Below are 17,677 nucleotides of genomic sequence, written 5' to 3'. Positions count from 1 at the left end.
ATTTATGTTAAGTTATACTATTAACGTATGTGTAGGGCATACAAATATCCGTATGACACCATATCTTAATAAATACCTAATAAATTGTACAAAATGTTGCATGGTGGGGATAATGCTTATTTGTTGTGAATAGGAAGACACTCTTTTAAATGTCCATTTCAGATTGTCAGTTGTTCCAATCGACACAAAAAGTGTAACTGACTTATTGAGTTATATTCATGATTATCGAAACATGTTGTATATCAGTTAGACTTTCGTCACCATAATATATAGCATAACTAAATTGAGCATAAGTAACCATAATAATAATAATAATAATAATAATAATAATAATAATAATAATAATAATAATAACAATACTAATAATAACATTAACAACAATAATAATAATAATAATAATAATAATAATAATAAATAAATAATAATGCACATCAATGGTTGGAAATGGTTGGAATCAACTCATCTGCAAGAATCGACTCAGAGTGGGGAATCGACCTTTTGGGGAATCGAGCAGCCCTTGACACTAACTACCGCTGAAATCTTTTCGGAACAGACCCAGCCACTACAGACATGGAAGGGAACGGTTTGGTTTGTTAGACGTGGCTTGAGACCTTCTTCAAATTAAGAGCAAAGAATAAAAAGACTATTTAGCTGGCCAGGCAACAGTAGCATACATTTAATAACGACACATGCACATTTATTAGCTATCGTTACTAGCCAGCATCGCAAGCTAGCTAGCAGTTGTTAGGAAGTTAGCTAGCTAGCTAAGAGTAGCTAGCTAACAACAACAACACCAATCGCGGGTACATATTCGTTGTTAGCTAGCAGCCTAACGTTAGTTTGATGGAGTGCCCTCATCTGAACTCCAGTGTGTGTAGTATTATTGCCATTGATTCCTCGAGGTTCCCCAACGGTTCTCCGTCATCCTGGTGCTGCAGCGGTGAGTGTCTCAAGACTGGGTCAAGTAGTAGCTAACAAGCTAGTGTTCGTTTCGACACATTTTGCATTATGGCATTGCACTTGTCCACCTGACCTGACAGTGTTTACCGTTATGTCATTCAATATCTGCGATAGACCTCTGTCTTGCATTCGGGGGATTTCTGTCTATGTTTAATGTAAGCTACTGTCCCTGCACCGGCTAGCACAGATGCTTTGTTTTACCTCAGACATCATCATCGTGATGCCACATATCATGTCTCTGTGTCGCCCCTTTACTTGTCTAGTTTGCAGGTCAAACAAAAGCCCTTGGGTGTGTCTTACCTGTCTCAATGTGCATTGTGGAAGGTTAGTATTTAAACATACACAGCAAATTACGGCATGTCATGTTTTTGTAGGTATCAAGATGTATGGTAGCCTACATATCTTTCTAGATCACTGAGTCTAACCCAACCAATGTAAAACTGACAGAGGTGTAGTTGTGTGTTTAATGCAGACAACATGTCTCTCCAAAGATATGTTAACGGCCATGCGAAGAAACACTTTGAGGAAAGCCAGGTCGCTGGCAGTAGTCAGAAGAGATGTGAGAAGCAGGACAAGGAGAAGGCACAACATGCAGTCTGTGTGGACTGCAGCAGCTACAGCACGTTTTGGTGAGAATCTTCCTAACACCACCTTTGTCCTCTTCAGTTCCCAGAGACACCCTTGCAGCCTACGTCATTACCTGAAAGAATGAACCAGTGACACCTGGACTTTGTCTCATAACTATTGTAGCATTTCTATGAATCCTTTGTTTTTGTGAATTGGTTCAGTTGAGGTTAATCTTTGCACATATAGTTACAGATGTGATGACTTTGTTGTCAATGACACCAAGCTGGGGCAGGTGCAGAAAATGAGAGAACATCTCCAGAGTTTGGAAAAGTGAGTACAAGATGCAAGAGTTGCACCTCCTCCGCTTATTTTAAGAAAGTGTGTGTGTGTGTGTGTGTGTGTGTGTGTGTGTGTGTGTGTGTGTGTGTGTGTGTGTGTGTGTGTGTGTGTGTGTGTGTGTGTGTGTGTGTGTGTGTGTGTGTGTGATATATACAGAGAGAGAGACGGTGACTGACACTGATATCACATGACCATTGTATATTATAATCTTTATTGTTTATACAGTCTCAAACCACACACACACAAAGTGCTATCCAAACCTGTGCAAATTCCTGATGAATGTATATTTTGAGTGTATATCTTTCTTTCCTTTAATGTATATAATTCGCCAATTTTATCAAATTTGTTTTGCCTCTTATATTTTATATTATATTTTACATTATATTTAGGCTATGTGTTTTTATATGTACCCTCAATGGCACCCCCCAACGAAAGTATCTCACACGATTGTACTTGTATAACCGGAATGTCAAATAAATACACATCTTAAATGGCATGATATTGATAACTTAATGAAATGAAAAATAGTGATGTTTGGCAAATTGACACATGTTTTGCTGGATTAGTTGTGTCAGTGAAATATAGCTCAATGTTTTTTGTAGACCACTTTCAAATGGTTGGAATGATTTATTGACCCGCCATGCACAGACGGTCATTTGGGGAATGCTGGAAATTCCGACTTCACCCATTTTTTCCAATAGTTTTCGACATATTTTTTCCGTTACAGCCATACACCATTTCTTCACATGTATTCTTCTTCACAATTATTTTAAGTGCTTGATTCTGGTTTCTCTTAAAGGAGCCAGAGAGTGCCACACACAGCTGACATGATTAAATGGACTCAACACAGCATATTAGACATGACATGTATGATGGGTATAATGCAATTTCTCTCTTTCAGTTCTCCATTGACTGGTGACAGACAAAGGAAAAGAAAACTTCTGGAGAGCTCATCTCCAAACAACAAGCTGTTGAAAGACAATGTAAGGCCCAATCCCGATTCCCTTTTCTACCCCTACGGCTTGTTTTCGAGTGCCACTCACTTTGGAGCCAAGGCCTCTGAACAGAGCCACAAGCCGTAGCAGTTGAAATATTCCCCTATGAAATGGGACAACCCTTCACGACCGATACGTCATCAGGAGTCATTTAAATAGACGCTGTGCGGATGATGCGTTAATATGTTGCTGGCAATTTCACACCTCACAATGCCTTCTTCAGCTGTGTTTATTTCTGTTGCGTGTGCTCTAAGCATCTTTTTTCGTTTGTTATCAACACACTTGAGAAATCATGGAAGAGCAAAATAACTTGTAGCTGAACTGTAGTTACATTTCAGGTTTTATGCCATCAGACATGGAAATATGTCAATATGCGCGAGTGTCATGCACAAATCAGCCTGTAAATGGTAGACACAGCACATCGGCATAATAGCAATTGTTTTGTTATGCTTGTTATAAAGAAAAGGTCTATAATGCATTGAAATGACATTAAATGATATAACCCATCAATAATATTACATAATAACAACTGCTCAGATTAGATTGCGGGTTGTTCAGAGCTATAGCGTGTATGCGACATGGAAGTAAGTCAAAATGCGCGCCTATCATGCACAAATCAGCCTAACATTAGATGGATAACTTTACATAGAATATGTCTACCATCATCCGCTGTCAAACGCCACAGGTAATAATTTATTTCAAAATTCAAAACCCTCGGAAATGTGAATCGCGCTCCGATGTATTTCTATGGGAAGGTTGTGCTTGACGCTTCCATTGGACTTGGACGCCGGGACTCTCATACAATCAAACTGCGTTTGTTGCAGAGGAACAGGGCCTCTTTCACACAAAGTTCCCTATAATTTCCATGGAATCCCAAGCTGTGTCGACTGGGCATTTTCGCCGTTTACACATGAGCCAAATGCCGGTAGATTCCTGTGTTGCTCCCTTTCACACATGTCGGCAATTCCCTGGTTGCGCGATCTACTTGAATCATTGCATTCAATACATGGATAACTGGATATGGTATGGCTCCTAATGTAGTCTGGTCGTGAAAAATCTCCAAACAAAGCCGTGGATAGCCCTCCCCCTAGCCTTCGATGAAATATGAATTGGGGCACCCCTACCCTAAACGTGAACGAGCAAAACGAAGCCGTAAGGGTGAAAACGAAGCCGTAGGGGTGAATTGGGATTGGGCCTAAGTGTACCATAAATGTTATCCTTGTTTCCATTGGCAGTGAGCAAACTGTCTTCTATTCATATCACCAGCACATAGGGATGGAAATCGAGAACCAGTTCCAGTTGAGAACCAGTAACACATTTTTCGATGCATCGGTATCAATAACATCCCAGGTTATCGGTTCTCTTATCGATGCCGACACGATTTGCGCATGCACTGACAGTTGCGTGTTGCAAAAACTCGTGCTTCATGACAAGTCAAACTCTGAAATAATAATGGCGGAGTCAAAAAGAAAAAACTGTCCAAAGCGTGGCTTAATTTCGCAAAGAAAAATTACAACAATGCTACTTGTAACATCTGTAAAAATATATAATTTCAAGTAAGGGTGGAAACACCAGCAATGTGCTAAAACATCTTTCGACACAACATGGGATAAAATGACAGGAATGCCATGTTTTTAACACTATGCACGAGTGCCACTGCTTCCAGCAACACACGTCTTTCTCTGAGGGTAAATATCCTATGCTAATAAATTAGCGCCACGCAGGCAGGCTTAGCAGATGTTTTCTTTGACTAAGAAATCCTAAATGAACTAATGAGCTGTACACATATTTTCCCATTTCATCCTTTTTAGATGTTGACGACAGACTTGTTGGTACAGATAGCTCAGAAGCTACAGCTAGCTGCTCGTATTTCATATACGTAGCTCATATTTGTTTTCAAAGTTACATCCTTTTAAGAAAAGGACCACCTAATGTTTCTTAGTGTAGAACAAATAATACTTTGTAAAGTGTGTACCTTTATGCTAGCAGTGCTAGCTCTTTATTTATGTCTGCTCTCCAAGCCTATACAACTCTGGCTGAACTCTTCATCTCTACCAGCACAGTCTTCATTACTTTATTGTATAAAGATGACTATAAACAGGGGTGCACATAACTTTTTGGGGCCAGTGCTCAGAGGAGCACCTAGGGATGCTGCTTGGTGCTCCCCGAGCTCGCGAGTCACGACCCGTCCCACAGGATGGATGAAAAAGGGATACATGGATAACTTATATTAGCAAAACGACATTTATTCATAAATAAAGATGAACGTACAAATGATTGTGTGCAAAACAAAATAAACAAATGCAAAATCAAATGACTGCTCTTTAAGCATGAAAGTCTGTCAGACTCCTTTAAACACAATGAAATCAACTGACATCTCTTTAAGCACTAACTGAATGTCTGTTCTTTAAACACACTGAAATAAACGGACATCTCTTTAAGCACTGCTCTGTTCTGTAAACACTGAAATCAACTTTTCAACAAAAAGTTACAGCCTAAGCATTTATTTATGCTACAAGCTTAATCGTCATCATCACTGCTCTCTTGACTGCTGTAAATTATCACTGTCCTCAATTTCAACCATGGTAGAGGATGTTTTGTTTGTGATCAACTTTTTTTTTTTTTTTTTTTTTTTTTTGGGTGCGCAACAGCGCCTTCATGCGGCTGATCTGCCGCGCAGCATGCATTTTGGCGACGCATGCGCACTGGCGCACCAGTTATGTGCACCCCTGACTATAAACATCTTGCACTGAATTATAATTATTGCAATTTCATTAAAACAGATGCGTTTTCAACAGCCTCACACTCAGAATGATAAAATGATTGCCAGTGAGTCACAGCTGAGTTGTTGCACTTCTGGGTGACCTGATTCTGTTATCTTTAAAGACACAGGCATGACTATTCGGAGTGCCCCTGGTCGAAGCACAATGAAGGCTTTTACTATATGGATTAATAGAAAAGGCCATAAGTGTCCATGAAGAATCACTTTTGTACAGTAATGGCTAAATGTTAGGGGTTGTGCCCAAAACATTTGAAGAAAAATACAATCTAGGTCTAGGATACACATGAGGTTGTTCTTGTTTTGGGGGGATTTGAATATTAGCATTCATTCAGCCCTCATGATTATTTTTGGTAGACTGGGAGGCAAGCTCTGTCAGTGTTCACTCAACTGCCTCAACCTTTTTCTCTCAGGGTGGGGCCTCAGCTCCCTGTGCCACCGGCCTACGCAACTTGGGCAACACGTGTTTCATGAATGCCATCCTGCAGTCCCTCAGGTAAGCCTCTGGTCCAAAGTCCCACCATGGCCTCTGGGCTGAGTCTGAAGTGTGTGGGTGGCCTGCTGTGTCTGCAGCCAGCCTCAGGCTTTGACCGAGGGCCTCATGGCCACTCATCCTTCAGTAATGCAGTCTGGGGTGCAGCCAGGGATTGGGCTGGCTGCCTGGCAACCAGAGGCAGTCAATGGCCAGATTTTCCCTCTACCTCAGATATGAGCTTATGTTATTTTAACACAAAGAGTCCTGCTGGTTTTATTTGTTGTGTTTCATTTGCTGCCTTCCTCAATGTCACCCCACTCCTTCAGACATTAGTAACCTTAGGTAACCTTTAGAACTGTTGAGCTTTGAACAATTTATTGTATATTTTTGGAAGATGTCAGTAATGATACTGTTCACACCAGTAGAGGCAGACATCGTAGGACGGGTTCATTGTAATGCATGGAATGGAATGATTTCTACCTCCAGCAGCCTCTGTTAGCCTCATTCTAACTATTAGCTAATATGTTGAGAAATTGTTTCTCTCTTCCAGCAACATTCAGCAGTTCAGCTGCTATTTCAAGGAGTTGCCTGCGGTGGCGCTGCGCAGTGGTAAAACAGCAGGAAGAAGGATGTACCACACCCGCAGCCAAGGGGACACCAGTGTGTAAGGTCCTCTTCAGGTGGAGGGACACTGTGGGAGGGAACTGAAACCAAACTGAATTATGATAGCTTGAATTCACGTGTCTCATTGCATAAGATGCATGCTCTGTAAATATACAGCGGTAAATAAAGTTGTCAAATGTGTCTTGCTTGTCATAGGAGTAAACAATTGATCTGAGAGGATATCTCAATGCGTGTTTTCTATGTCAGTGAACATTAATGTGAATGCACTGTGATTTTCTGTTAGTGGTCAAATTGAGTCTCCCAGCAGGAGGTCAATAATGGCACTTTGAGCAAGCACCACCCAGAGCAACAGCAGGCCTGCATGGGGGGATAGAGTTACTAGAGCTGAATGAGACCTGCTGTTGAACGTGCCAGACTAAGCAGTGAGAGGTATTATTGACCGTAAGGCTCTTGTTTCTTGTGTGTTGAGCAGGTCCCTTGTGGAAGAGTTCAGGAAAACCCTCTGTTCCCTATGGCAAGGGAGCCAGACTGCCTTCAGCCCAGACTCCTTATTCTATGTTGTTTGGAAAATCATGCCAAGTTTCAGGTATTTGGAAAATGTTGTGTTCATCATCTATATGGTTGTTTAAAATCTCCTGGCTATTACTTTTAGGTTAACCTAGATTGCAAGCTTTCATGAATGCTTGCTCAAATTGAACTTGTTTCCTCTTGATTGAAAGTCAAGTTCTGATGCTAGACCTGTACTGTAGCTGTCTGTGAGCACTTTATGTGGCGGACAGTAGTAGCACCCCATTGATATCCTCCATCTGTGTTTTGTCTGTCTCCAGGGGCTACCAGCAGCAGGATGCCCATGAGTTCATGCGTTACCTGCTGGATCATCTCCACAGGGAGCTCCAGGGCAGTCGCAACGGGGCAGCCCACCCTGCCCTCCCTTCGGATGGGGTCAAACTCTCCACCACAGGGGGCAAATGCTGCATGTAGGACACCCTCCTCTGCACTCCACATCAAATCTTTATAGCCGCTCTATTGACGTGTGGGCGAGTGTGAACAGTGTTTTCACCTGCTTCACCTGAACGGGCCACGTGCAGGTGTTTTTTAGCATACCACCAAGAGTGTCTGACACAGTAGGAGTGTTGAATGTTCTGCTTCACACTAGACATGACTCACTAATTGCGAGCCTGTATTCCTTGTCGTAGAGATTGCACTCTGCGCTGCAGGCTGCTCTCATTGTGTACTAGGACTCTGCTGTGACAACACAGTGTTGCTATATGAGTGTTTGGTGATTCCATTAAAATCCCTTTGGTAGAGGGTTGGAAATGCAGCCTACAGTAGGTGGATTTGGTTGGCTTTTGAAAACATGGACCTTTGTTGAGACGTGCTCAGTGGGGTCGTGTGGAGTGATATGGCAGTGTAATCCTATTGGGAATGCTACCGTATGGGAGAGCAGGACAGACTACTTTACAGTGTGCTGGTGAAGTGTTTGAGTGTGTATGTCCACTTGTACAGTAATCCAATGTTCTTGAATAACTGTGTGCCATTAGTCAGTTGTCCATTCACACTAGGGCTGGGTTCAAAAAAATCGATTTCCCGATTCTGAATCGATCTTCATTGAATGAGCGATTATCGATTCATAAATCCCGAGATCGATCTTTCATGTTTTTTTTGTGTTTTTTTTCTGCTTGCAGCTTCAACCCGCAACGAGATCTCGTGGCCAGATCTCGCGCTACAAGAATTTATCATATCTCATGCAACGACCAGGCTTAAAGGCAGATGTCTGGGTGCATTTTGGATGTAAAAATTATGACGATAGAGATGAGCAGGACAAAAGCAAAGCCATATGCAAGCTGTGCGCAGTGGAGGTTAAATTGAGTGGAAACACCACAAATCTACGGAACCACTTATTGAGGCATCACCCTTGAAGTGAAACATGGAAAAGCGGATCTGAAACAAGCCTCGCTGATAAAGACGTTTGGTTGCAAATTACAATCAAATTCTCCGCGTGCCCAACAAATTGCTACAGCGTCGTCAGTGTCGTCAGAGTACTAGAAGCACGCTACGTGTTACCGACACGCAAACAGTTGAGTGAAGTGATAGTCCCAGACATGTCCGCGCAGGTGAAACGTGACATCGCAACTTCACTCCAGCCAGCAGAGAGAGTTGCCATAACGTGTGACAGCTGGACATCCAGAGCAATGGACTCTGACCTGTACCTGACAATCACTTGCCACTTTATCAGCGAGGCTTGTTTCGGATCCTCTTTTCCATGTTTCACGTCAGGGTGATGCCTCAATAAGTGGTTCCGTAGATTTGTGGTGTTTCCACTAACTTATTGTTACTGTATACTACAGTATTTTAATAATCATTGATTTTCCAATTATGTTTATTCCTGAATAAAATCTTCCAATCTCCAAAAAGTGAGAAAGCAATAATGAAGGGCTTTAGTTTCATGGACATTATGGTTTACAATGTGTTTTTTTGTTCCCCAAAATACCCTCATCTATTGCACTATTTTCGTTTGAGTTTTGCACATTTTTATTTTGTATATATATATATATATATATTATGCAAATAAGCTATTTGAGACAGTCCAGAGGGATATGTGATGTCTTGTTTACCGATAGGCTATGTTTGTAGCCCCTTTATTTACACTGGCTGCAGTAAAGCACGTTAAAAAGCACTTTTTGTAGTGTCTGATTTAGCAAAATGTTGTTCAATGATGTTCATTTATGTTCCAATAAGAAGTACATTCATGTAACTGCTTTGGAGTCAATTCTTAATGTAAACATTGATATGTTTAACAATGCTACATGTTATAGGGTTCCTTGAACCATTTATAGCATTAGTTCTGAGAATCTCTTCATATTCAAGGAAAATTGATATTGTAACTAAATCGAATCGGAATCGAATCGAATCGAATCGGGAGCTGTGAATCGGAATCGAATCGTTTTGGGAAATCAGTGGCGATACCCAGCCCTAATTCACACTGCTGCATCCAGGCTATAGACGCTATACAGTGTGTCTTATTCAAAAGTAGTTTACACAGAGGAGAAAATGTCTATAATGTACACACTCTTGCTAAATGTCATAGCCATCGCTATTGTAAAATATGTCCATTGGCTGCTGTGAAGCAATGTTGTGTTTTCCTTTCAGAAATGGGACCTCCACTGTTGTGACATCCATATTTGGAGGTGTGCTTCAGAATGAAGTCAACTGCCTGATATGCGGGACAGAGTCTAGAAAGTTCGATCCATTCCTTGGTAAGATTCGTTCACTAGCCCTCCCTCCCATTGAGACTCCAGTCAAAGTTGGTGTGGTGTTCAGGAGATGGTGGTAACCCCTCCCTCTGTCCTCCAGATCTGTCTTTGGACATTCCCAGTCAGTTCAGAAACAAGAGAACAAAGGACCAAGAGCCTGGGCCCACCTGCACCTTGCGTGGTAAGCTCTATTATTGTACAGTGGTGGGGTATAACAGCTGTGTAGGCGCAGTTGAGCTATTAGTTCTTCTTAGTCTTTAGGTGGACTTTATGTTCTGGCTCTGCTCATTAAAGGCTTAGTAGTGTTTGAAAAGCACTTTACAAATAAAACTTATGTTGTTGTTGTTATTATTTATTGTAGACTGCCTGCGCAGTTTCACAGACCTGGAGGAACTTGACGAGACGGAGCTCTACATGTGCCATAAGTGTAAAAAGCGTCAGAAATCGACCAAGAAATTCTGGGTCCAGAAGCTGCCAAAGGTTTGAGACAAGATAAGAGCATTGATTGTTTCCTGATAGATACTATATGCTGATGATATCCTCATATACAGTATTTATACATTCTTTACCAGGATGTGCTATAACGTGTGCACCCTCGGACCAAACAGAGCACGCAAGTCCAGTTTATAGAGGTTGAGAGATGTCGAGAGTGACCGTGAATAACAGCCAATCCCAATATGTTTCTGATTTCCTATGCCAGGTTTTATCTTTGCACCTGAAAAGATTCCACTGGACGGCATATCTGAGGAATAAAGTAGACACCTATGTGGAGTTCCCACTGCGAGGCCTGGACATGAAGTGCTACTTACTGGAGGTGAACCTTGGGCCTGGGGGCGGCTGTGGCTCAGGAGGTAGAGCTGAGATCTAATGGTCGCAAAGTCGGCGGTTCGATCCCTGGCTCCTCCTGTCCACGTGTCGAGGTGTCCTTGGGCAAGACACTGAACCCCAAATTGCTCCCAATGAGTGTGATGGTATGGTAGCATGGTAGCTTGCCGTCATTGGTGTGTGAATGGGTTTGTGAATGGGTGAATGAGAGGCCATTGTAAAGCGCTTTGGAATAAGGCGCTATATAAGTTTGTCTTATGTTGTATTATCTGTAACACCTCATGACAGTGCCAGAACTGGACTTAAAGGGGGAGATTCTGACCAGGCTTTTGTTTTTTTGTGCATGCAGCCAGAGAATCCTTTGCCAGAGAGTTGCCTGTATGACCTCGCTGCTGTTGTGGTGCATCACGGATCTGGGTGAGTGAATGTTGTCAGCTGTTTTATACTTTCCAAGAGATTGTTGTACCCCCAATTGCCCACTAGATGGAGATCTTGCCATGTGGCACTGTTGTCCCTGATGGATGAGCTTTACTGACTGTGTCTCACTTAAGCCTGATACTCACATAAAGATAATCTGGACGATTTTGGCCCGATTTCCCCCCCTTCCGACCAAGGACGGCAAACGCCCGATTATCGGATGGCTCTAAAGATTATCCTACAAGATTATCCTGTGTTGTGAGGTGTGTTAAGAGTTTAAATTTCTCCCGACAATCTGCTCGGAAAATGGTCAGGGTCGACGATCGTAAATATTAATTAAACATGTTCATTATTTACGATCAAAAGTCCTCTTGTGTGTGGGCGAAACTGACAACTCGCGAGTCCGACGTGGAATGGAATGTAGCCAATCAAGAAGCGAGCTGACTGACGCGTCTTCTTCTTTTCGTTCTTCAGAACTTTATTTGCCCTGTCGCACGTGGCTGCTTCGTACAGGTCAGTCAGGGTACTACTACCCTGATCACGTGAGATTTCTGGCTTGGGGGATGACACTCTAGTCTAGACTGTCATAGGACAGATCTTTTGTATGTGGTGTGCTGTATTGGGAATATCGGAGCACACCACACACAATATGATCAAAACTGTTCAATCCATGATTTTTTATCTTCATGTGACAATGTAGAAAATCTTTGTGTGTACCAGGCTTTAGGGAATTGAGAACCGATTCCAATGTAGGGTTATACCATAAACCGCAGTTTGTGAAAATAACAAAGATTTTTGTCAATACCGTCATAAAACCGTCATAAATTGCTATATAAATGCCAAGAGTGTTTGTCCAGCACCACTGTCTGTGTGGTTGAAGATGCTATGAAAGTGATGACGTTTTTTTAATCAACGTGATCTGTCAAATAAATAACCTGTCAAAAAAGATGTGTCACATGACAGCTTCTCCTCAGAACAGAGAATTAGAAAAAGATATGGCGAGCGCAAGCTTGGTCCCTAAGAAAAAGCAACTACTGCAATTTCGGGTTCCCATCGAATGACACGGGTGAGACAGTAAATCTTGACGAGGTTGTGTAGGATTTGCATGAAGAAGGTGAAAGAGGAGCGAGCAGAATCAGAGATGACTGCCTATTGTTGTGACCTGTAATTGACGGAGGCAAAGATCCCCATCTCTGGTGGAAATCAAATGAAGCCAGCCGCTTTCCACTGATGTAGCCGGTGGCCCGAAAGCACTTGCCACAAGCTCACCTGTTATGTCTGCACACTGGATTAACAGTGATGCATCAGAGTTCGATGAGTAGTGTTCGATTGTGCTGCTATTGTGTTGTTATGCCTGAGTGATATTTAAGCAATGATATTTAAGCATGAGAGGGAGTGCTGTTATACTGAACATCATATATAATCATGGGCGTCAGCAGCTTTTTGAATGTGGGGGGGACACTTATTTTTCGGGGGGTCTGGGGGTCCCCCCCCCCCCGAAATTGTTTAAATAGTAGATTCAATTTCCTGCATTCTGGTGCGTTTTACACCCAAAATAATCTCCCTCTTTCTTTGTTTTTCCTTGGAGCTGCCATGGTCTGCAATTACTGACTACTATTATGTTTTGGTTTAACTCACAGAGGCCTGACACTGACACGTGGCACTTTTTATTAAATATGAAGATTCAAAAAGAATCAAAGAGTGAATTAGAAAAGAATGAGGTAATACTCAGAGCCTATTACAATCAAACTTAGCCCTCTTCAGTGCATTGCAGAACATACAACTATAACAAACAAACAAAATCAAAGAGTGAATTAGAGCTGTCTCCACTGCCCCTGCCTGCTGCCCCTGCCTCTGACTCACTCTCACTCTCAACCACCTATATCAGGAGAAATGGGGATGCATTGAGCACTTGTTCATATTGTTTTTCTCTAATAGAACATTTGACATAGAAATACAATCATCAATACAAAAAATACAATCACAAGCATTTTAGAAATAGAAAAATAAATGGAACAGGTGTTTTCTTCTTATTTTTTAACCCTAGCTCAAGCAATCAGATGCAAAATTGATTCTTTGGGTGGGTGCAATGGCCAAATTAAATAGTGCAAATGCTCAGGGCAATGAACACGGGCAGGAGATGCAATAATGACAGGACAGGTAAGCACTGTGAGGTGTTTGTCGCCATTCTGTGCTTTTGATGACATTTCGCCTGTGTCTGTTCTGCATTTAAACATGTCTAACCGCACTAGTAATGCCTAACAAAACTGCTAGTGCCATATAGCTGATCTAGCTCGTATTTGGTTGCTAGTAGGCTATGCTAATTATATTGCTAATACAGAGAATGTCTCATAAGGTGCTAACATTCTTATCAGAAAAGCTGGCTGTGTTTGACCTTGGGAGAACGCAATGTTGCTGTTTGGCCACTCACGGGAAAACTTGGATGACTTTGACTTACTTTTATCTTTTTAGAAAATGTTTTCCTTATATCCATCTTGGTGGATGATCTAAATATCGTCTTGCCTCAGTCTGAATGTTTTGAATCTGCGTGCGTGTCGGATGCTGCTGCTGCCGTGTTAAAAACAGAAGTAAAACGCGGAGTGGACTTCTGGATATGGGCAATCCCCTACTCATAAAGTGGAACGGATTTGATTGTGAAGCAATGAAAATAACGCTGACCAGTCATGCAACATATTTTTGATGGCAAATGTGGGAGGGTCCAAACGACCTTGTTTCAAAGGTGGGGGGGACACGTCCCCCCCCAAATATATGGTGGTGACGCCCATGTATATAATGGTGTGAATGTTGTGGTTAAGTATGTCAAATTGCAGATAACTAGCACAAATAATTGGGTGGGAGAGAGGGGCCGCGGTTTTGGGTCACAAAATCTCACTCCAAACTTTTGGTGAAACTTGGCAGCCCTGGTGTCAAAGAACTAGCAAGCTAACTAGCTAGCTCAGAGGTGATTAGATGAGCTAGTCTGCTGCACACATGCCAGCTAAAGAGCTAACTGGATGCACTTTATTCTTTTACTTAAAGTAGATATACTATCTTTCTTATTCTGCTAGAATTGGGCTTTATGGTAATACCATAATGGCATATTTACAGTACATGGACAGTGGATTGAAGCATTGGAAATGTCTGTTTTTTATAGTTGGACATACGATTTTTTTTCAGGTGAGAGTAATGTCAAAATGACATTATCTGACTGCATTGCCCACAGCAATCCAATATTCAATTATAATTATGTTATAAATTGATATGGATCAATTTGATACCTCTTATTAGATTATAAATACTCGGTTGTTATGTTTGCCTTTTGGTTGACAGCAAAAGAGGGAGAGAGGAGGATAGAGAGGGAGAGAAGGAAGGAAGGAAGAGAGAGAGCGCAAGAACCAGGTGAGAAAGTGGACAGGTAGTCAAGACCACATAAGTAAGTAGCCTTGAGAACCTAATGGCCCATAGGGAAGGAGCCTATCTCCTGTCTCCTGGACATGGGGTGGGGGGGGGGAGACTGCTCTAAAAAGGGGGGAACACTGCTCTAAAAAGCTCTTAAATTTGACTTGTTGAAACTTGTAGGAACCCTGTTAATATTACAAACACAATATCACCATCAGAGCGGCAGCACAGCAGGCAAAGTTGTAAGTCTGTTACGTGCCCTGCTGAAGCCTGAAAAAGTAAACATGCTTTGCTAACGTTGCGGTTTTGTAGGATACGCTTTTAACTCATCTTCGTTACTGCTGTTTTTGTTATTTATTGTTATTTTGTTATCATTTGATAAGTCTACTCGATGCTATAGTATAGACTGTGCTTTTAATTAAATTTATTTGTACTGAATTGTAACCCATAGATGTGTTGTTAATTTCATTCCGTTTGGTTGACAGGCAGAAGCTACTCTTCTAATTAATGGGACAACTGAAAATATATTTTAATAAGTAAAATGCATAGTTTAATATTAACAGTAGGCCTTTTTAAAGCATAATGACATTGCTGGCTGCACTGTAGCCTCAGGCTGCTCTTTTCTAAATAGGAGAGACATCAGTTTTAGCCACACCTCATTCTAATGGAGAATGTTTTATTTTATGTGCCAGTTAAATGTTATATTTGGTTCAACCTTATTCCCTTTTGAAAAGGAGTATTGTAATGTATTCAAATGTCACTAGGCATACATGCCTATTTTTCTAAAGATAGTTTTAGATTTGTTTTCCAAGTTATATCCTTTTAAGAGAAGGGGCATTGTAATTTATTTATTATTTGAACATGTTCAAAAGTTATTAGGCAGACATACAACACTGTGTTCAGAGACTCAACAGATAACAAAACCTCAGCTGAAAACCTGTGTAGGCCTACTTTTTTTCCACACAGAACATTTATCCGGAATCGATTAAGAATTGGACTGATAAGCAGAATCGATAATGGCATCGGCATCAATAAAATCTTATCAATTCTCATCCCTAGTCCCACTCACTTTTACAGATAAGTGAGAAAAGAATAGGGATTATTGCATGAAGGCAGGCAACAGTGAATCTGATGTATCTGTGTTCACAGGGTGGGATCAGGACATTACACGGCATACGGCAACCATGAGGGCCGCTGGTACCACTTCAACGACAGCACGGTAACTCTGACAGAGGAGGAAACTGTGGTCAAAGCCAAGGCCTACATTCTTTTCTACGTGGAGCGGTCGGACAAGGCAGGTGTCTCAGACAAGGTGGCTGCCTCGGAAAAGACCACCATAGACAAGACAACCGTGGTAAGAGCTGCCTCAGAGAGGGCTGCCTCAGACCAGGTTGGCTCAGACAGTGCTGCCTTGGAGAGTGACGCCAAGCTTTAACATCAGCTACACACTGAAGCCTTCAGACTGCGGCCCCAGACCAGTTCTGTGTCTCTTACCTAATCCGTGCTTCACTTGGAAAACTTACCTCTCAGTGTGCACATGTTGCAGTAGCCCCTGTCAGTTTGAGTTTGTTAAGTGCACATGTTTTTGTTTTTTGTATCAAACACTTCCTCAGATAACCTCTTGTAAAACTAAATTGCTGCTTGATTTTGTTCAGTATGAAAAGTGTTTGCCTTTTTTTCTTCATGTTACATTCCTCTATTGAGGCAGACTTCTCCTTATGTAATAGATTCCAACGGTGATCGTTTAATGTTGGAGAAAGCTTTGGCCTTGGTGAATCTCAATGTTTGGTAGACAGGGTTGAGGAGATTCACCTATGTTCTAATTATATTTTAAAGTTATGGGTTTTATAAGTTGTTAAAGTCTCTTACTCTGACATTGGCCTTCTCTAAGCAATATGATAATTCTCTACTCCAACAACTGGAGGTGATTTAGTGAGTAAATTAATTCAGTGTAGAAAGTATAGAAATGTTGTCTTCTGAATAAGAAACATTTAATCAAACAGGAAATGTGAAATGACATTTAGGTCAGAGAGCCAATCTTGGTATGTCACTGAATACATGTTAATCTTCCAGATGTTGATGTTATTTTTCTAATGTTTTAGATGGCAGAAACACCCCCTGTTAGAGTACTTCTGTTAGGATGAGTTGAGGCGAGAGCCCAGAACCAAGCCACCACAAACTGACTCGTGTAATTAAGGCACAATCCATCCAGAAATTAAAAGAGATATAGATGGAGTTGAACGGAGTATGTGTCTTCATTCAGGTTGTAACATTCAGCTATCTGTGTCTTACAGTGGGAAGTGTTCCCAGCCCTTTAGATGTCCTTCATTGAAGGGGCATGGGGAAGTCATGCTTTGTTACATGTGTACTGGAGGGCACTCTTACCCTACATGGTAAACCCCATTACTTTTTCATAGGCAGTAGGCACTAGTCCTATTGTTTAGATTGTATAATCCTACATTAGTTTTAACTGACACAAACATGTAGGTGAGGCTCAGCATTCCTAACATTTCACCTATGGTGAGAGTAAGTAAAGCAAATATTTAACAGCCAGTATTTATTTTCAAGCCAGGTATAAAAGTAGTAAAATAATAATAATAATCGGAAAATAAGCAGTTGAATGAGCCTCTAACCCTAACTCAGGGTAGAAGGACGATACAAGTAAAAAAAAGTTGTGAACTACCTTCTCTGTGAGAAAATAGCTGCAAATACACAGATTAAATGAGAATACATGGTCAATAATGATCAAGTCTTCTTCATTTTGTACAGTTTTAACATGGTTGAGAGATGAGTTCTGCAGATGTCTCTTGAATGCAATAAGGACAACCAAAAGTAGAGTTGTCTTAAGATTCTTAGGTCCATGTTGTGATGAACATTAGACAATTGACGTGAGCTAGCTAGCTGCAATCGTATTGGTTGAAGAGTTGTTCCGACATCTGAAGCGCTTCAACCCACTGATGTTGTATTTACAACTTTACCAACGAGTTTCCGAGGCAGACTAAAATGCACCATACCTCTTTCAGCAAGGCTTTGTGTTTCTCCT

The 17,677-nt window shown here is 41.4% G+C and overlaps 1 protein-coding gene across 1 annotated transcript; it reads left to right on the top strand.

The window, feature by feature from the left end:
• The first annotated feature begins 645 nt into the window (after positions 1–645).
• usp3 (ubiquitin specific peptidase 3) lies at positions 646–16,838 on the top strand. Its single transcript, XM_080539357.1, has 15 exons — positions 646–940; positions 1,224–1,284; positions 1,452–1,589; positions 1,774–1,857; positions 2,768–2,849; positions 6,054–6,136; positions 6,666–6,779; positions 7,212–7,325; positions 7,567–7,716; positions 9,890–9,996; positions 10,094–10,174; positions 10,355–10,473; positions 10,694–10,807; positions 11,168–11,235; positions 15,784–16,838. Exons 1-15 carry the CDS (start codon positions 844–846, stop codon positions 16,067–16,069), a joined length of 1,698 nt encoding a protein of 565 aa, XP_080395483.1. The 5' UTR covers positions 646–843; the 3' UTR covers positions 16,070–16,838.
• Positions 16,839–17,677: the final 839 nt, after the last annotated feature.

This window comes from Nansenia antarctica, assembly GCF_963989245.1.
Source record: "Nansenia antarctica genome assembly, chromosome: 9".
Classification (NCBI taxonomy): Eukaryota; Metazoa; Chordata; class Actinopteri; order Argentiniformes; family Microstomatidae; genus Nansenia; species Nansenia antarctica.
This window is presented reverse-complemented; position numbering and strand designations above follow the sequence as displayed.